General features: G+C 41.9%; 1 protein-coding gene across 2 annotated transcripts; it reads left to right on the forward strand.

The window, feature by feature from the left end:
- Positions 1-7,106: 7,106 nt before the first annotated feature.
- On the forward strand, positions 7,107-18,782 carry NME5 (NME/NM23 family member 5). 2 transcript variants are annotated; one of them, XM_074156416.1, is made up of 6 exons: positions 7,107-7,154; positions 10,078-10,233; positions 12,132-12,337; positions 12,726-12,826; positions 13,857-13,975; positions 17,049-18,766. In XM_074156416.1, exons 1-6 carry the CDS (start codon positions 7,122-7,124, stop codon positions 17,133-17,135), a joined length of 702 nt encoding a protein of 233 aa, XP_074012517.1. In that variant the 5' UTR covers positions 7,107-7,121; the 3' UTR covers positions 17,136-18,766. The 2 variants fall into 2 exon arrangements, with proteins under 2 accessions (XP_074012517.1, XP_074012516.1); XM_074156415.1 differs by lacking the exon at positions 7,107-7,154 and adding an exon at positions 8,645-9,068 and having other exon boundaries at positions 10,067-10,233; positions 17,049-18,782.
- Positions 18,783-20,197: the final 1,415 nt, after the last annotated feature.

Below are 20,197 nucleotides of genomic sequence, written 5' to 3' on the forward strand. Positions count from 1 at the left end.
GCAATAAGGCGCTTCTTCGTTGGTCGCTGGCGCCTGTCAGTCATACCGTTCGGCGCTTCCTATTGGCTGCGCCGCGGGGGGCGGGCGGGGTGAAGCGAATGGCGGCCCGCGGGACTGGGCTGGGAGGGAAGGCGAGGCGCGCGGAGGCCCTTTGCTTCAGCGCTGAGAGTGGCTCTGCCGCTCCCCGCCATCGCCGGGGCAGCCCTCTCGCGGGCGGGGAAGGGCCCGCTCCGGCGGACGTTAACCGTCCTCGCCAGGCGCTTCACGAAAAACTACAGGCGTGAGAGGGAGGAAGACCAACCCCTGAGGGCGCGGGGCCCGGGTGAGGGAGTCAGTCGGCTCGGCCGCGGGCCGGTCACGGCCCCGCGCGGTGAAGTTATGGAGGCGCGGCGTTCACTCACGATGCCGCTGCGCATGTTTAGCTGAAGGCGTGGTATGTACACTGAGTCAGTTACTCCAGTACCAGAGATTTACTTGATGTTTCCAGCTCTGCTGGTTTTGCAACTGAGAGGGCCAGAATTTGTTGCTTTTAATGGAAAGTTAGGTTTGGGTATTACATAACTCCGGGAGCTAGAGCCCTGAGCGTGGGCCTAGGCCTTAGTTCCTTTTGCCCAAGGATATATCAACGTTGTTGACAAAGTTGTGTGTGAAAAGTGCAGAAGACAACTGCTCCTTGTAATCATACTTCACGTTCTTGTACAGTATGCTATTCCTCATGTCCAAATTGTCTACGTCAAAGGGATGGTTTAGCTTTTAGATAGATAGCCAAAGTTTACTGCCACACACACAAAAAAAACCCCAGTCCTTCGCTTGTGGGCAAAAAGTAGCAATTATTACCTAACTTTCTGTAATAATGAATGCATAGGTCTTTACTTGCTTGCTCCACCCTCTCTCAAATATCTCCTGGCTTAGTATGCATATTTTCATCTGCTAGTACAATTCAGGAGTGCACATAGGTACTTATGAATAAAAATAAAGGGTGATAACATTTTGCTATTGAGTAATCTCGTCTAGGGTCCAGAATGTCCTTCAGTGAACTGCTTTTGGAGCACGTTTTATTCTCTAAAGGATTCATTTTCTGAAGTAGGAACTTAGTAAAACAGGCCATTGGGTTTGGTTTTGAAAGCTTTGTAGCAGTACAACAAGCAGAGCATTAAAGACACGAAATAAAATCAATGTGGTACGTTGAGGCTAAGGGCCTGATTTTTTTTTTTTTAGTAAAAACTCCATTGCTTCAGGCTATAAGGCAGACCTTTTAAGGGGAATAGTTAAAAAAGAATTGGGAAATTGTATGAAAAATAACCCCTCACTACAGCCAGGAATTTCAAGCCATTCTTTTGCATTGGTGCTTATGGTGCTTGTTACTAGCATCACTTTAACTGGTCCAAGCTGAGCTTTCTGCTTTGATGCCCGTGCAGACATACAGCAAGACTGCAGAATAATTGTTACTGAACTTGCAACTAATTTTCTTATAATTTCTGGATTTTAAATCCGCAGCCATAGTGGTTATTTGCTTTTGTAAATCTTCACACACACATTTTTGCTGCTCACCAGCGGAAAAGTATTAAAGCAATCTAAAAATAAGTGCCCAACACGATTAACTTGAAGAATACATAAGCGTTGTGTAACATGTGTGATGTCTCAGCCAGGGGCCTTATCCATGAAGGATAATTAATTTGTAAGTATTCTGCCACACTTTCAGCACAAGCTAGAATAGCTCAGAACTTTTACCTTTAGAGATACTTATCTCACTCTAGTGTGCTGACAGGGTAGGGTACGCTATGGACAAGCCCTACAACCAGCTCTTCAGGCTAAGGTTTGTGAAAGAATGTTATACGAGGTCAGGTCTAGTAAAGAGAGTACAAAGAGCACCTAACCAGCACACTTGAAAATTATAACGTCTGCGGGACAGTTTGTATATGTTATCTGATACTCATCTTCAAGAATATATTTTTAAAATTGTTTTTCTTGTATCAAACTTTAAATAAAGTGGTAGAAGCAAAGAAATTTTTCATAAGATATTCTTTATCCTAATTTAGGGTACTTACCTACATGGTTTTGTTCAATTAAATCCCTTGCTTGGAGAAACTTACCCCACATCCAGCAAGAGAATGTCTTTTGATTTTTTTAGGCAGCTTTGGCTTAGATTGTACACATACCAGGTCTGTACCAAAAAGGTACAGTTTTTGCTTAAAAACAACAAAGCCACTGTCTGTGAGCTGACTGCATTCATTTATAGAGTCCTGTTAGCCTGCTTCTATTGGAAAATATCACACATCTGCTTAAGTCGCTACAGGTGACTAAGGCCAAACTGATATTTGCAGGTTGACCTAACTGGGATGGCTGAAGCGGTGAATGCTACCACCCTTGTGCCCTGTCCACCTTCTTTTTGCAGGTTTTTATGTATGCAGGTACCTGAGGCAGCTGACTGCAGAACTACATCTGCACCGAAGCTACGAGTTTATAGAGCAGCACCTGAGAGTAAACTGAAATTGGCAGCAGTGCTTATGAGTCTGTCATGTAAGTGTAGGCTCAGCTGCTGGATGTAACCTGAGTGCTTTTGATGATATATTTATTACTTAATTTCCTTGCAAGGCTCACTGCCCCAAACAGCTCCTTTATATTTCATCAAGCCTTGCTAAGGACTTGAATGCTTGTTATTTCATTTGGACTTCTCTATACGTTTCCCTTTTCTTTTTTTCTCCTTTTTTTTTTTCCCTTCTCAGTTTTTTTTCTTTCCATCTTTCCTTCCATAGCCCTTGCACCGGTACTCCGGCACGTGGTATCCTTTTCCTGCCTAACAGTGCTTTCTTTAAAGCTGTACTCTTCCAACTGCCCGTTTCTCCTGGTCAGGTCCATCTCAATCTCTCATCTTGGTGATTCCACACAGCAGTTCCCTACTGCCAAGGCTCTCTGTGATTCCCAGTTGCCCCATTTTAATAGCTGTTTGTTGCCTTGTACATATCCAACAGCAGGATAACAGGTTGTAGTCTGGCTAAGCAGCCTGGTTTGAAAACTGTCACTGGCATGACTAACAAAGTCACTCCTTACAGATCTAGACATCGAAGACTGAGAAACTTGAGAATATGGGTTGTTAGGATTATTAGTCTCACCAGGCCCCATCATGCCACAGGTAATTTTAAAGAATTCCTCCGGGTTGTTACTTGGGTTTTGATCTTGCATTTCACTCCCCACTCAAAGCCTGTGGTTAATCAAAGAAAAATACACATTCTTGGGTCATTCTCTTTACATGACCCATTTTCTGCTGAGAAAAAAACCTATCATTGTGTTTGCCATTTTTTTAATCCTGTAATTACTATGATTATTAATAGTTTACTAAAATTTAATTTAATTTTTTTTGCGTATGGACTTTCTGATCTTGGGCCTAATTTTGCTGTTCTATCAAACTTGCTGTTTACTCCAAGCCCCGCCCTTGCTGTCTGTTCACACCACTTTTATCCCATACCTGTCCTCATCGCCTCCTTCCCTTTCTTCTTTAGCCTCTCTATTTCCTCGTTATTTCTATTGTGTTGATTTTTCTAGTTCCTTTCTTATTAAAAAAAAAAAAGAGAACCAACATATCATTCACTGCCTTGAAATTGTTGATGTAATTTATCCTTTTCCCACACCCTGTGCCTGTCTTGTCTGAATTGATTGTAAGTATCTCAGGTCACAGGCTGCCTACTACATACAAAATACTGTGATACAGGAAGCTTCTCTCTGAGTTAGTCTTTATACACAGTATAAACAAATTTTATTAGTAATAATAACAACTATGCAAGTAATCCCATTGATTTTAATGGTAGGGCTGAAAGTAACTGCTCAGAATGAGAATGGCAGAAAGGATGCCTTCTGCTACATGGACTTAAGATGAAGAGAAGATGAATTTAAGGAAGCATTGACAATATAACTTAAAAAAAAAAAGCCTTATTTAACTGATTGCCTCTTGTAATTTGCCAAATAAAAGATTTTTATTGGTTTATTCATACATTAATTTATTCATTGTGGATAGTAACACACTGAATACTTATCTCTGAGCTTAGTGGCCTCAGGGATAATCCAAGCCAGTATTATGTTAAACGTTACATGGAACAATGAAAGAGCAAACGCCTGCAAGCGTTTCTGCTCCAGAGGGTTAGGTAAAAGCCTAACATCTATCATCTGCAGTATCTATACACAATGTTTATATACAGATGAGGAGGAGCTTTATAGAAAGTAAGTTAAGTTGTCAACACTCTACAGGTGTTCAATACAAGCTCATCCTGAGCAACGCCATGGGATAAAGCAGGGAGGTCTTTATTCGAGAGCGCAGGAGCGGAATTCAGTTGTACCGGCTGGCAGGAAAGAGGAGATCTCCCTTCAGTGTCAAACAAGAGGTAGGTAGGACCAGATCAGCGCGTGAATGGGCTTGCAATGGAAGAGTAACAGTTTTGTGTATGACAGAGAAGACTTTTCTTTGGAAAGGTGTGGAGAACTAACATAGTTAAACTGAAGAACTAAGAAAAACATGTTGCAGAGCTTTCTGAATGGAAGCGAATGATTTATTTGTTGAGGCGCCCACGTTCCTGGCTGTAAGGTTCCACCCACTCCTTTGCACAGTTGGCTGTAAAATAACTCGGAAGAAAAGTGGTTGGTTTTCAGGCAGACCATTTGTTTAACACATGCTCATTACCAAGACTTTAAATGGCAATGGAGACACCTGACGTTTGAAAGGAGACAGTAACGAGGCAATCACATCTTTATTGGCCCATTAGGATGTTGAGCTATGAGCTGGGAGGGAAAGGAGGAGAGTCAGGACCTGTGCTTGCCACTGCTCTTGTAGGGAAGGGAAGGAAACACAAGGAACGGTACTGACAAGCCAAGCTGAAACTGTGATTGGAGGAGCTATAGGTGAAATAATGAATTGGAAAACCTAAGATAGGGTGCTAGCTGGCTATCGTAAATGTGACTGAAGGCCAGAGGAGAGATTGGTGATGGGCTGAGAAGCTTTCAGATGATGAGAGGAAGGAAAACCAAGTTCGAAGAGGACTTAAGGTAGAACTGGACAAGAGCTGCGATTGGAAGACTTGTAAAAGTGAGAAGACGAGGAGCACTTCTACCAAAGGCTTTTTCTGTTTGTTTTTAATGTAAAAGAGACAAGCATATCTTTGTGGGTGCTGGGGGGGGAGGGTTAGAGCAGACAGAATGACTAAAGCTGTGAACAAACGAAGGGAGTGGGTGTGAGGAAGATCAGGAAGTGAAATAGGGTAAGGTTAATAGGGCAAGTGATGGAGTTACAAGACATGAACATAAAAGACTTAGAGACTTGTAGAAAGGGGAAGCATCAAGAGAATATTTTATTAATTTTATCTTTAAAGAAAAGGGTGAGAAAGCAAATAAAGGAAAGCAGAAAGGAAGGCTTGACAAGGGTTAGTCAGCAGCAATGAGAAGCTAGCTGGGATTACAGGCCCCAGATAAGCTGCAGAAGCAGAGTTGTTTAGCTGCAGGGAGGCAGAAATGGAGGAGAGAGCAGGCTTTGCAGGAGAGGAAGTCAGTTTGATCACAGGATTTCCGTCAGAGACGCTTTGGGCTGCAAAAGCAAGCATGGATGGAGCAAGTGCTGAAGGTGAGCTGGTGCTGTGGGTAGGTATGAGTTTATCATGAGAGACAGAAGTGGAAAAAAAAGTCAGTGGTGTATGAAAATTGTGTGTGTGGTAAATGTATAGCTAATAAATTACTACCAAAGTAAATACATTTTTCTGTGCTTAAGGTCAAAAAGCAAATAAAGCTCAAAGAAGTGCAAGCTCCGTTTCTAATCAATGCAGCTAGCTGGTATTATTTAGCTTTTCTTCACTCTGTTATTGTCATCATTCTGTTTTTTCTTCTTTTTTTTTAACAGTCTACAAGACATTAGTTTCTCCACCTTCTTGCAGTATTGGAGTACAAAGCTCTGAAATAATATTTTTCCTCAAAAAGTTACTTATCTGTTGTTACTAGAATGCAAATGCACCTGCAGCCACACTCTTTCAGTGTTACTATATTCCATGCCAGCTAAAAATAAGAGAGACAACTAAGGCTTGTTAAACCGCTTAACAGATAAGATACAGCAGCAAAGCTATGCCCGGAGAAGTATTCAGAACCGTAATGGTTCATTACATTATAATCATCATTTTCCTTTTTTTTTTTTGTTCCTTTTCTTAAAGTCACAACCCTGATCTACTGAAGTTAGGGAAGATGCTTCAAAACCAGCCTTTTAGTTATGAGAATTTTTTTTTTTCAAGCACCATAAAGATAATATCATTATCTTATGCATATTAACACAGGGTTGTAAGGTCAGGTTTATGGAATGCAATGCTTTAGAAAAAATCTTTGAGCTTCTACTACTGTAAAAAGATATGTCTTTGTTAGGGAAGACATAATGTTATTTTCTCTTAACGCGTGGGGCCGCTTTAAATTTGTAAGTCTGCATTATTAAACCATCGTGGGAAGCGGAGCAGGAGGAAACCCGGGGTAATTGGCTGCAGCTCCAGATGCAGCCGCCCGCTCATTGGAGAGCGGAGGATTCTCCAAGCTACTAAAATTAGACAATCTCCGCCCTCCAGAAATGCTTCTGGAAACAGCGAGGAGGAGAAATTCTGACACAGAGTGAGGGCCCGTGGTGGGGAGTGAAGTGCACTGGACCCTGCTCCTGGCAAAGCTGCAGCGTATAAGGATGCACAGAAAGATACATGATTTATTATTTTTTTTAAGCTTCATTAGCTGAAAAAAAATAATGCACACAATAAAGAAATTGCAAGAGATTAACGTTAGCAGTGTTTTACACAGATATTAAATTTAACATTTCTTATGTAATAATGATTCTGAGGGCTGAGGATGCCTTTGAACTCAGTCTAAGCTGGGGCTGTCACACTTAAGCTCATTGACTTTGAAAAGAAATGACTCTTGCCACATTAACTCTGAACTAAAAAAACTGGTGAACTCTTTCCATCAGCTTTTTTTTTTAAATAAAACATGTTTACTCATTAGTTGCAGTGTTTACAATGTCTTCAAATTAAATATTGGATAAGATTTCTCTGTTAAAGAAACAAACACCATGTGCCTGTATCAGTGAAGGAAAGTCTGTATCTGAGTTACTCAGTCTTATGCACTTGGAACCTTTATTTTTTTTAAAGTATGTGAATAAAAACTTCAATCTTTGTTTATTAAACATAATTCAAACTGGCTGCAAGGAAATAATTGCATAGTTTTGTTTCAAGTTTCTATTTTTACATTATTTATATTACTCATGAAAAAGATGAAGGCAAAGTGACTTTTTCTTATGCTAAAACCAGCTTTTGCAGTAAATTTGCTATTTCCTCCGTTAACCAGGGTACGTGGTGTCAGCATCTATGACTCATAAGGTGGAGGGGGGGGGTGTCTTTTCTCCTTTGCGTTTACTTCCGTTCTGATTTCATTAAAAAATTGAAGCCTGTATACCTGTGTTTTGGTTTTGTTCCTTTGTCAGCCTCACCTCACGGACCCGAAAGCAATGGCCAGTTTCAGCTGAATTTACCGGCGGGGCAAAGGCCCTAACGGCACCTCGGATCCTGCAATTTGTGAAGAAATCGTTAATTAGAGGGGCTGAGGCCCAAAGGAGCGGTGGCCAGGCCAGGGAGGGAGCTCAGCAGCAGTTATCAGGGCTGTGTGCTGGTCCACACCCCGATAGTGCCGGGCCAGCTGGCCAGCGTTCAGCCCGGGGAGATGGCCACGGCCTGCCCGGGGTAAACAGGGCGGAGGGGAGGTGACGCCGCGGCACCCAACACTTCGGCTTCCAGGTCACCGGCAGGGGAGAGCCTGTGGGATGGATGATGGCTGCCCTGTCATTGCTCGGAGGGAAACAGGGGGTGTGCAGGGAGCGATGGTGGTAAAATCTGGTAAAAATCCCCAGGGAACATGGCTTCCCCAGCTCTGTTCATGGCTCACCTCAAGATGGTTTAACTCAGAAAACAGTGAGCGTTTCTTAATACGTTATTTCTTGTGATTAAAAAGTGAAGTAGCGCTGGATACACACCATAATTCAATCCAAAATGCTGAAAAATGGTATCAGCGCACTGTAGATTCAGGTTAGTATGCCTGGAATGCCGGAAGGTTGGGTACTGGAGGCTCCCAGCCCCGCTGGTGTTGCTCAGGCACGTAAACAGGAAACCTCGTGCTCGCTCCCACAATAAATACTGATACTTAAATAACATGAAGAAGAGCTTGTGTTTATATTCCCTATATTCCGTTTCCCAATAAAGAGCGTTACCTCACTTCGTGAACGGTTGCTGTGAGATCCTGCCTCCCTCAGCAGCCCTGAGTGTGAGGTAAAAACCGCCATAAAGCTTTTTATTTGTCAGGGAGAAATGAGATTTTTTTGGTGGCTTCCCCTGCTCCTTTCCTTATTCCCGTATCACACCAGGTGTCCATAAGCGGGCAGATGTGCCCCTCGGTTACCCGCCCGCAGACCGCGGCTCTCCCGGGCCTTGAGGCGCATTCCGAGGGCGGCGGCGTCTCCCTGCCAGCGCATCGCCGCTCCCCGGCCGCCATCTTGCCCCCCCCGTCCCCGGCCGAGCAGGCAGCCGAGGGCCGCGGAGGCCATCTTGTGGCCGCTCGGCCCGGGGAGACGGCCCCGCCGTCGCCTAGCAACGGCGGCGGAGCGAGACGGGGCCGGCGGGGGAGGCCCAGCGGTACCGGGCCAGGCCGGGGGACCGGCAGAGCTGGTGGCGTGGCGGCGGGTCTCTCAGGGTATGCGAGGCTGAGCCCGTCTCCGGCCCGGGTGGTGGGGAGGGGTGCGCGGAGAGAACAGAGCCGCCTCCAGGGTCTCGGCCGAACCCTGGGCCCCTCGGGCCGTCGGTGTCCGTAACCGGGTGCCCCGGCTCCAGGCCGGCTGCTCCGATCGCCCCGGAGTGTGTGTACTTTCAGCCTGGTTGCCAGCAAAGCCAGCCCCGGCGCCTCCGTGTTCAGCTCCATCGCTCCTCCCCTAGGGAGGCCGCAGCCCATTCAACCATAGTTAAAAGCGAACCAGGAGGCTCAAAGGTATCGGTGCAGAGAAGATCATCCCAACCGAGAAGGCAGGTATAACTCAGCCATTATCGATGGGTTCTGCAGCAGTGAGCTGGCCAGTCGGATGGTTTAGCGGTGGAATTTCAGGAAGAAATTCTTTCCTGTGAGGGTGGTGAGACCCTGGCCCAGGTTGTCCAGAGAAGCTGTGGCTGCCCCATCCCTGGAGGGGTTCAAGGCCAGGCTGGATGGGGCTTTGAGCAACCTGGTCTAGTGGGAGGTGTCCCTGCCCATGGCGGGGGGGGTTGGAACTCAATGATCTTTAAGGTCCCTTCCAATCCAAACCATTCTATGATTCTGTGATTCTGTGACTTGGCAGAGCTAGGTTAACAGTCAGACTTGGTGATCTTTAAAGGTCTTTTCCACCCTAAACGTTTCTAAGATTCTGTGTCTTGTCCAGTGCAGGTGGAGGGAAACTGGGGGCTGAGAGGGAAGAGGGGATAAAGAACAACGTGGCCACAAATCTGTAGGAAACCCAGAACAATCTTGTACATTAATAGCCTGCTAATGGCCTTGATCTGCCAGTTAGAAAACTGGCACTTTGTCCTGAGTCCATAAATATAAGAATTAAATAACAATTGAGAAATACCCTGAGGCTTAGAGGTGGACTAGCTCCGAGTAATAAGTCCCACACCACAGTCTTCATGCACGAGAGCACGGATTTGGGGTTTGGTGGATGGAGGGTGTGGGAGCGCGGGGAGCCAGGCTCGCTCTGGCATGTAGCCAGGCGTGTGATTAATGCTTCTGTCACACATTGAGTTAATTAGTGAAATATTAGCATAGTTTACACTTTATGATTGGCTAACAACATTTAATTTTTGGTTTATTTTCTGCAAAATATGGCTGCGCTGAAAACAAGAGTGTGGACTACCGAGAACTAACTAGTCTGGAGAACATCTCCAGGAAAGGGGATGGTCTGCTCCGCTCCCGGGGTGTGCGGTAAATGTCACCGCAGGTGACAGTACGGTGGACAGACTCCAAAAAAAATCATAATCTGATGTCATTGCAGTACGAAAGGAGCAGGTGGATTCTAATTTAGAAGCCAAGATGCAGATGTTAATGCCCAAACCTCAGATTTTTGTGGAGAGAACTCTGGCCCTCATCAAACCAGATATCGTTGATAAGGAAGAAGAAATAGAGGACTGCATTCTCCGATCAGGATTCCTGATCCTCCAGGTAACAGGCTGTGCTCCGGAGAAAATAACTGCAGTTTGTACGTCAGAAGAATATTTACGTTAACTTTCAGCGCTCAAGCCAGTCACTAAAAGGCTAGTGCGCCCAAAAATCAATTTGTGTTTTTCGAACGTCATCAACCACCCAGAGTCTGCAGGGGTACATTTAGGTGGTGCATGGGGTGGAACAGAACAGCCCGACCTTTTTGCTGGCCCCAGGAAAACACGGACTTCGTTAATGAGCTGGGAATTAGCAGGTACCGGCGGCAGCCGGGGACGCTCGGCGGTGACTCTGCGGGGCGCTGTCTCCTGCCCGGGGGCGGCGGGGCGGCCGCTGGGGGGCGCTCTGCCCTCGCGCCTGCCGGCGGCGCGCGACCGGGGCCCCCCCGCACCGGCGGCTCCTCTTCTTCCTCCTCCTCCTCATCATCATCCTCCGCCTTCTCATGCCGGCCCCGCGGCAGCGCCCTTGCCCGTGGTAGCTGGCGCTGTGGTACTGAGTGAGCGAAAACCCTGCTTCTAGATATAATTTTAAGGTTTTATTTTTCTGGTTTTGGTTTGGGTTTTTTTTTTTTTTTTCTTTTTTTTTCCTCCTGGGAATGTAATATTTTTTCGTATTCTTGTAAATTTTTTTTTCTTTTTTTTTTTTTATTTCCTCCTTTACCTTTCTGGTTGTTTTATTTATGCAAAATGTATCAGAATATGAGAGAGATCTTACTTATTTATTTTTTTTTAATGACAGGATGTTTATAGTGTCTTGTAGAGTAATAGAATCGTTTGGGTTGGAAGAGACCTTCAAGTCCAACCGTTAACCTAACACTGTCAAGTTGCCATGTCCCTCAGCACTACGTCTGCCTGTCTTTTAAATACCTCCAGGGATGGTGATTCCACCACTTCCCTGGGCAGCCTGTTCCAATCCTTGATGGTTCATTCTGTGAAGAAATTTTTCCTAATATCCATCCTAAACCTCCCCTGGCGCAACTTGAGGCCGTTTGCTCTTGTCCCATCGCCTGTGACTTGGGACAACAGACCGACCCTTCCCCGGCTACACCCTCCTTTCAGGTAGTTGTAGAGAGCAATAAGGTCTCCCCTCAGCCTCCTTTACTGCAGGCTGAACAACCCCAGCTCCCTCAGCTGCTCCTCGTAAGACACGTTCTCCAGACTCCTCACCAGCTTTGTTGCCCTTCTCTGGACTCGCTCCAGCACCTCAACGTCCCTCCTGTAGCGAGGGGCCCAAACCTGAACATCTTCTGATGTTTTCAATGACTTTTGGCACCAAAGTTATTAGGAGTCTGAATTTGTGGTACTCTTGTGTTGCATAAATTCAGGCTCAAAGAATGTACTTTAAAAATATTTCTTTATTTCTCTTTTCTGTGATTGCCCTGTGCCTTCTGATAACCTCCCAAACTTGTCCTAATCCTGGCCACCTGCAGGCTAGGCAGCTATTGTGAGAGTCATAAAGCATGAGTCCTGAATGAAAAATAGAACAATTGCATAATTAACGGTGTGGGCTGAAGAGAAAATTGTTTAAAAGTAGAACATTATGCTAGAGCAGCTGAGTAATTAAATCCTGCCCTTGTAATGCTCTTCACTTCTTCTGTACAGTGCCCTGACTGTACTTTTAAGTCATTCAGCAGTTATAAAATGCTATAGTTTATGTAGGCTAAAATCACATCTTAATCAAATGGTCTGTTTGTCTGCTTAATTTACTTGGAAAACTCTTGCTTTTTGTTGCTCTCTATCTCAAAGAGGATCAGATCTGGGAGGATCAGATTAGGCTGGGAAGTTATTCTGTGTTTGTTCTGCACTCGAAGATACGACTGCAGCAGAGGTCTGTATCCCACCTGAGCCAGCAAGTTATCTAAATTTAGAAGGTGTTTTTTTTTTCTTTTTTGCACTTTATAGAAACGGAAGCTCCAGTTAAGCCCAGAGCAATGTAGCAACTTTTATGCAGACCAATATGGAAAAGTGTTTTTTCCCAATTTAACAGCCTATATGAGTTCTGGACCTCTAGTTGCTATGGTTCTTGCCAGACATTGTGCAGTCTCATACTGGAAGGAACTGCTTGGACCATCAAACAGCATAAGAGCTCGGAGAACTCATCCTCACAGGTAACTCACTGGTTGGTCTTGGTGAATTTAGTAGGATTTTGTCTTTCTCTTAATTGCAATCAGAATTTATCACCTTTTTTTTTTATTTTTATTTTTTACAGTAGAAATACAGATTAGGAGTGGCCTCTTATCTCTTCAATTTTGTGTAACAGCTTTTCACCTTTGTTTTTTAGTATGTAAAGTTCATCCATTTTTTGGAGAACACCGAGTGCATGAACATAAATTTTAGGTAGCAGTGTGTTTTGTTTTTTTTTTTAAAAAAAACCCAAAATCTAACCAATGGCTTGTTAATTAGTCCATATATATTGCTTGTATAAGCTCTCAGACTGTAGAGACCTGGAAGGGATTTGCAGTTGCCTACCAAGCAGTTTTTTTCTTTTGTTTTTAGCTTAAGAGCACTCTATGGGACTGATGAACTGAGGAATGCACTTCACGGCAGTCTCAACATTTCCACAGCAGAAAGAGAAATTCGATTCATGTTTCCAGAAGGTAAAATGGTGCAGATAATACCTTAACGATCTTTGGAAGGATACTGTTCTTCCCTGTTATTTCTTGTCTCTGTCCAGTCTCTAGATACAGTTGGATTTAGAAGAGGTTGGGTTTGTTTGCCTTATGACAATGTGAGTCTCTTTATGTGTAAGCTGATATTTTCTGCTATGAAAATCATACCAAAGTGTATCTGAAGAGCCATTATAGTTACACGGATTGCTTCTACTTTTCAAACTCTTTAGTCTGGGAATTGGAGCAGACAAAGCTGGTAAATGAGAGGAAATGGGAAGCTATTACACTCCAGCGCGTCTTTCTGGCACCGTCAGCCTGGGGAACTCCCGTTGGTGTGAGAAGATGGACTCTCTTCTTGGGCTCAGGCTGAATAATTCCTGTTCCGCAGCAGCTGGGTGCTCACATGGTAGTGCAATTCCAAAGTTAAGTGCCAGAGAAATGGGCCATTGAACCTGGAAAGGCTGGTAGAGGATCTCTCATTTGTAATGTAACCGTAAAAGACTACTTAGCTCTTTCACAGAAAGATGTAAAGGATACTCTGCTAGAAAAACTTGTCTGTTTCTGTCAACTGTATCAGGTATTTTAATATAAGATGTTGAACTTCCCTACAAACCTTACCCACTGTAAGCCACGTCTCTTCTCCTCACCCTAATGACAAAGCTGGACTTAAGATGAGGGTCTTCAGAAACCAGCTTCACACTGCAAGAAGGAAGTACTAAACATGGGATATATTGTTTCTTTCCTGCATCCAGTGCATTTTCGAGGATATAGGTTTTCCCCAGATGATCTGATTTCCTCCCTTTCATAATTGCCTATAATTAGTAAGATGACCTCAGGGACATTGTAAAGGGGTTTAGGTAGTTTCTTTGCAGTTTGTTGTGAGAGAAGCTCTAAAAACTATTATGTATTATTAACTTATTAAGGAAAACAGCAGCTCATACATAAACAACCTTTGAAAGAATGTCTTTTTTAATCACACTACAAGCTGCTTTCCAACACCTGTGGTTACTCTTTACAGTGATCTTGGAGCCGATTCCAGCTGGACAAAGAGCCAGGGATTACTTGAACCTTTACATAAAGCCTACGTTGCTGGCTGGGCTCACTGCACTCTGTAAGGAGAAGCCGGCAGATCCGATGGTACGTACAGTTATGTCAGTGTTGTGTTATATGCTTTGTGACACATTTATTTTGTATTAGTAAAGTCCCTAGATACACGAAAGCTACTGTTTTGTTACAGAGCTGTGCTCATTAGCTACCTGCTAATGAGTCAATCAAATAACATTTGCCTTTCAAGAAGTTGATTGGTTTGGTAACAGATGAAATGAGGGCCAGGACTAAATGAAATCAGCCGTGGTGAAATGACAGGTTTTTTAGGTGACTTCTATAAAACTCTTTCTAACACATAGTTGTTACATATGGCTGGAAAGGTAAGTGGGTACGATCATATAATGTCAGATACAAGTTCTTACTTTATTTACTGTTTCTGAGGTGAGTTTGAGATTAAGTAGCTTTCATACAATAGATACTGCATGAGATGCTAATCATGCTGGTAGTAGTTCCACAGTTGAGTAAAATACTGTAGAGTTCTTAGCATGTCTTTCTATTTTGTCATTGTTATGTTTAGTTAATATTATCAAACCTTCTTTAGGATAAACTATTATTTTGACTATACAGCATTTACTTGGATTGCTCCACAGTTCACTAGGAAAATGATTTATGATTCTTTTGAGTGAAACCTATCTTGTATAGTCAAACTGACCTACAGAAAATTCTTCTGTCTTCTTGTGACTCCTTTCTAGTTATCAAGCTGATGCATCTTGCCCTCCTGTCACGTATTATTCCTTTTAATCATGGGTGTCGTTCAAATTACAGTTCTTAGTGGAACGACTAGAGTTAATTTCCTGTTAGGTTTTTTTGGTTTGGTTTGGCTTTTTTTTTCAGTTCCTAAACAAAATTAGCTTTCTTTCATCTGGAAAAATGTGGTAAATGTTTTGTGTATTCTTAAAGTTCAAGTCGTTCACACTAGTACTTCCTTAAGAATGCAGATAATTAATCAGTGTGACAACTCACTGGCAGTTGTGGTGGATTCTACATCATTATCAGGTTTAATCAACATTGCATTTTTCTGAAAGATACATTTGAGAAAAGAAGCCTGAAAAAATAATTCAGGGGTGTTTCTATGAAGTATGTAGTATACATGGGGTCAGATTAAATGGACTGTGATTGTTCCTGTTCGCTTTATCTGTATGTCTGCCACTGTTACCATAGAAATCTAGAAAACAGGGATGAAGAAGTCTTTTCATCCATCCTTCTGCCCAAAGGCCAGACCAATTGTATCTAACCATTCCTAACAAATGTCTGTCTGGCCTGTTCTTTAGCACTCCAAATGATGGAGAACCTAGAGTCTCCCTAGGCAATCTGTTTCAGTGCTTACTTATACTTTGTTGAAAAGCTTAAATCTCCTGTGCTCCAATTTTTAGCCCATTACTTTTTTTTTTTTCCCTTTTACTATCCCCAGAGGACATTGGAGGCAATGTAATATCCCTTTTTTTTGCAGCAACCTATTGCATATTTGAATAGCATTACCATCTTTTTTCCCCTTCTCTTCACTGTATTAAAACCTGTTTTTTTTGCTCTTACTTTATAAGTCACATTTCTCTAACTCATTGTTTGGTTTTTGGTTTTGCTTCCAGTTAACCTCTGCATTCTGAGCACAATTTGCAGGCCAGTTATGTTGTAACTAGTAGTAACTTTGAGATCACACTTTCCTTCCTTTCTTGCTTGTAAGAAAGCTATAAAGCTATGTGAGGCAGTGTCAATAGCTTTACTAAAATGAAAATGTGGTATTTGCTCCTTCTTCCCTCTCCATAATGTCTGTGACCTGTAACAGAAGAAAAATAATGTTGGTTTGGTACAACTTTTTTTTTTTTTTTCAGAAATATATGTTGGCTATTGCTTTTCAGTTTGTTATCTGCTGGTATGTTGGAGTTTTTTTCTAGTATCTTTGCTTTTTAAAAAAAAAAAAAAAATTTTTTCTTCTCTCTTCCTTTCTGAAAATGGCATCAGAAACTATCTGTCCACATAGACATAATTGCTAGCAGCACATAGGTTGTCTCAGCCAATTCCCTAATTAACACAGGATAAATTTAACCAAACTCAAATGATTTAAACATTTCTCATTTTCCTGAATAGTCTTTCTAAGGGCTTTTGGGTTCTTGGGATTTGGGTTTTTTGTTTGTTTGTTTTCCATTTCTGTCTTGAGTTCTTACTGTTCTTCTGCTGTTTCTGTTTTCTGTGAGGATTGTGGCAGTGCTCTGCTTGTTGTTTCTTTCTGTGCAAACTGTTATTTTTGTACCTGGTAACAAAAGGAGAGTGTTGCTTACCTTACTGGTCTACTATTCTAGCAATTGTTTCACTTCAGGGTATGGTATGAAGTTTGCTGTACTTGGCATTCCAGAAAATAATCGTTGACAGCCTTGTGAAGTAAATAAGTATGTGTTAAAAACTTCTTCTCTTCACAAGTGGAGAAGTCGAGGCAAAGGGTTAATTTGCCTAAGGCTGGGCCGAGACATTGGCAGATGAAGTTGGGACTCACCGCATTCCTACCTCCTACATTCTTATTTAAGTACAATTTGCTGGAAAACTTACAAGATGAATTTCAAAAAGTAACCATGTTTTTGTTTTAAGTTTTGGGTACTATAAAGTGATTTCAGTGCAGAAGGCTTGCATTTTTAGTGACTAGGTATCTGTATGATATCTTCTATGATTACAAGCATCTGTAAGTGTTGTCAGGAGTAATATTTCATTAAACAGTTTAATGCATGTTGTACAGTCTCATTCCAAAGCAGTTGTCTGGATTATTTGAGTAATGGCTCAAATGTTCTTACACATATGCAATGATAGACATTGCCCAGAAAAGCTGTTCTCCTAAAGGTCAACGTGAATTGTTCAAAAGCAGTATAAGCTGTGAAGATTTAAAAGAACATTTCAAAAAAACAAGTTGTTTGTACGTCCACTTTTTCTGAAAGGTCTTTGTTTCACAGCACAGTAGGAGAGTGTCTGTATCAGAGGTTTCGAATGATGTTTTTAATATTCTCCCGTACTCTTAATAGAGAACAACAGAAAACTGAAGATGGTTTTTTGTTGTGGTTTTTTTTTGTTTATTTGTTTTTGTTTTTTGTTTTTTTTTTTTTTTTTTTCTTCTCTACAGATCTGGCTTGCTGACTGGTTGATTGAACAGAATCCTAATAAACCCAGGCTACAACATCACATCACTGAGGAAGAGCATCAGGGATGAGAGCTCAGTGGAAACCATCTCAAGCATTCCAAGTTACAGATAAATATTATCATTTTCAGTGTATCCCTTGGCTCTGTAATCAATATTATCTGAAGTAAATGTTACTGTTGTAACTGCCCGTGTCTTCATGGGATACATAACCTTATGCTTAACCAGGATTTAATAGTTCTAGTAACTTTTCTATTGACATAGTGAATGTAGAATTACTTGAGAAATTTAGTGTCAGGTGATTAGAAAAAGACAAAATTATCATCAGGTGTGATTTAACTGCTATTTCCCCCATTTATCTTCGTTTGGCTGTATGGGGAGAACAAAATTATTTACACCAGTGCAGATTCCCAAATGACATACATCTGAGCTGGCCTGTGTTTTGTGAGACTGAGTTGTCTCTCTGCAGTTTTTTAGCAGACACAAATTCCATTATGAAGGGAGCTATTTGGATGTAACTTACAAAACAGTTACTGGAGGCATATTAACAATTTTAGAATTTTTATTGCTGATTACATCACTCAGCTAAGGTCACTCTTGAAGATGATCCACTTGAGCCTGATGTATTTTGTCAGAATGTAATTTGAAGGCCTTTTTTCAAGGTACATGAATGTATCTGTCCCATCTTAGTGGTGAAAGGCACAGTGATTATAAATAAATCTTTGATTTCCATTAAAAGTCGCAAGAAGGTGTATTTTAGTCAAGGACTACTGCTGTGTTCCAACATCTGTTTGAAAGAAAGGTGCTTAATTGGAACAGCTCACCTTGAGGGCGTTTTCTGTGTTCTCCTGCTCTTAAAAGGTATGCTGATTTCTGTTGTTTGCTCCTGTTGTTGTTTACCCTTGAACTTTAATGGGTTGTATTTGAAAATTTCAAACGAATGGGTTAGGAGCCATGCTATTCAACAGGCAATGGGTCAATCTTGCACTATTACCTTTTCTGAAGTAACTGGACTGTTTTTTTGGGAGGGCTTTTTAATATTCTTAAGAGCTGTACTTGTACTGGTAACTTCAGGCTCTGTCTCTTGTGGTTTGACTGGCGAGGAGGATGGAGACAACAATATGGCTTTTACACAACTCTGAAATATTAGTATGCTTGACTAATACTAAACAAACAAGCAATTTCTTAATTTGTTTCGTGAGAAAACTTGCTTCCCCAACTCGAGTAATTACCAGAATCATAAGTCATTTGTCTGTAACATTAAACTTTGTTTAAGCTAATTGTTTATCTTCTCAGTGGAATAAACCACTATTGGCAGTTCAGAGAATAAACATTTAGAAAACTGGTCCTTACACTAACAAGACCTAAAAATCTTGGGACTTTTAGGAGAAGGAAAAAAAAAAAAGCAAGCCCAAACCCTCAAACATGAAGAATAAAATATGAGGTGGTTAGAAATACAGTAAACAGATCTGTTTACAACTAATTTATTTTGCTATAATTATTGTCCCCATATGTGTCTGATTGCTCCAATTACAGGACAGTTGTGCTTGGTGGTTTCCTGTCAGCCAAACCAAAAATTTATTTTCTGAAGATGCCAGAAACTAAAATCCAGTGAATTCACAAGATATTATTCTGTATTTTGTTAGTTACTATGGTATTTGCTTACTTATTTTGATATGATAGTGCTTGACAATAAATAGAAAGGAGATATTCCTGCTGGAGTTTTCAGTTTTGCCTTTGTGACAGAATCTGTGTTATATTGTACCTATAGAAGATTGTAACTTCCATAGAGAATATTTTGGTCCTTGCCAGAAGAAAGGGCAAAAGCAGCTGATACTGCAAATGTTACCTTTATAACCCGTGCAATACAAAGTTTCAGTCATTCAAGTGTATGTCTCTCAGGGATTTATTCTCTAATAGCAGAGCTAACACCTTCAGTTGCCAACTGGTGTTCACTTCCATTTTTCTAAGGCAAGGGTAGAAAGAGAAAAGATTCCTTCATCCCTTGGGTGCCATCCTGACTCACCGTGTCTGGACACCTAGGACAAGTGTTCATCCAGCAAATCTCACTGCTGAGTTCTTGAGGAACCTGCGTTAATAAGTAGGATGTGGGCAGAAGGTCAGTCCTGGGAATGTAAAACGGACAACCAGCCTGGTCCCCTGGGGGAGCTGTGACACCACTGGAGAGGCTGTCAGAGGACGTGCTGCTTACGTTTCTTTTGGTCTTTAGGTTTTATTTGGCCCAGAGTGGTGTAGGCTTGGCCAGTGGCGTAAATTTATGTCACAGAAAACATAGATTTGGGAAAAAAAAAAACCAGGTGAACTGAAAGCTGTCTTACTGTTTGGTGTCAGCACGGTAAGTACCCTCTGTGGGAACAAGTGACCTGTCTTCTCCCTCTGTTGACTCAAAATAATTACCTTGCCTATTGAGTTTTATTGCGTATTTTTAACTTCGAGGGAGTTCATTTTAGTTTTACTGCCTCAGTGCTGAAATAGAGCGATGTTCATAAAACTAGCAGTTCGGTCTGTTTCCCATAATTCTGTTTTTTCAACAAACTTTCTCCTGGAACTTTGCTTATCGTACGCTTGCTATCACCTGCACTGCAAGTTATTCTTGAAACTATACAAATTGAGCTAGTCTGAAGTATGTGATTGTTCAGCCTTCCTGTCTCATAAGGGATTTATTATCTTTAAGAGCAGTTAAACTGCCAGGAACCTTGAACATACTTTAAAGATGGCAGAAACCTCAATCAAAGCCAGTTCCTCGTTGCCTACATAAGTCAGAACATTCCAGCCTGCTGACCTTCAGAAATGAGTTGCTGTTCAGAGCTTGGGACTTTCATTCAGCAACTTTAAGCATTAAAAAAGAAGAGGGAAAAAAAAAAAGGTGTTACATGGAGATTTGCAGACGCTTGTCTTTCTCACATAGGGAAAGAAGAGAGAATTTGTCTTCCTCCATTCAAGTTATTAATCTTGACTGTTCTTTAAACAACAGTTGTCTGAGCAAAACTGGTACATTGATGATAAACTGATGGACATTTATCTTGTGGCACTATATGAAGGGAAGGAGTGACTCAAACTGTTACTTTTTTCAGTGCCATATTAGAATGAGAGATTCTATTTAAAGATACGAG

Source organism: Numenius arquata, chromosome 11, assembly GCF_964106895.1.
Source record: "Numenius arquata chromosome 11, bNumArq3.hap1.1, whole genome shotgun sequence".
Taxonomy (NCBI): domain Eukaryota; kingdom Metazoa; phylum Chordata; class Aves; order Charadriiformes; family Scolopacidae; genus Numenius; species Numenius arquata.

Excerpts from the sequence above, each read along its gene's own strand:
- NME5 (XM_074156416.1), top strand. The coding sequence starts at position 7,122 with ATGCACTTGGAACCTTTATTTTTTTTAAAGTAT. Across the intron at positions 7,155-10,077 it reads CTTTATTTTTTTTAAAGTAT|CAGGTGGATTCTAATTTAGA; the intron begins GTGAATAAAAAC and ends GTACGAAAGGAG. Across the intron at positions 10,234-12,131 it reads CAGGATTCCTGATCCTCCAG|AAACGGAAGCTCCAGTTAAG; the intron begins GTAACAGGCTGT and ends TGCACTTTATAG.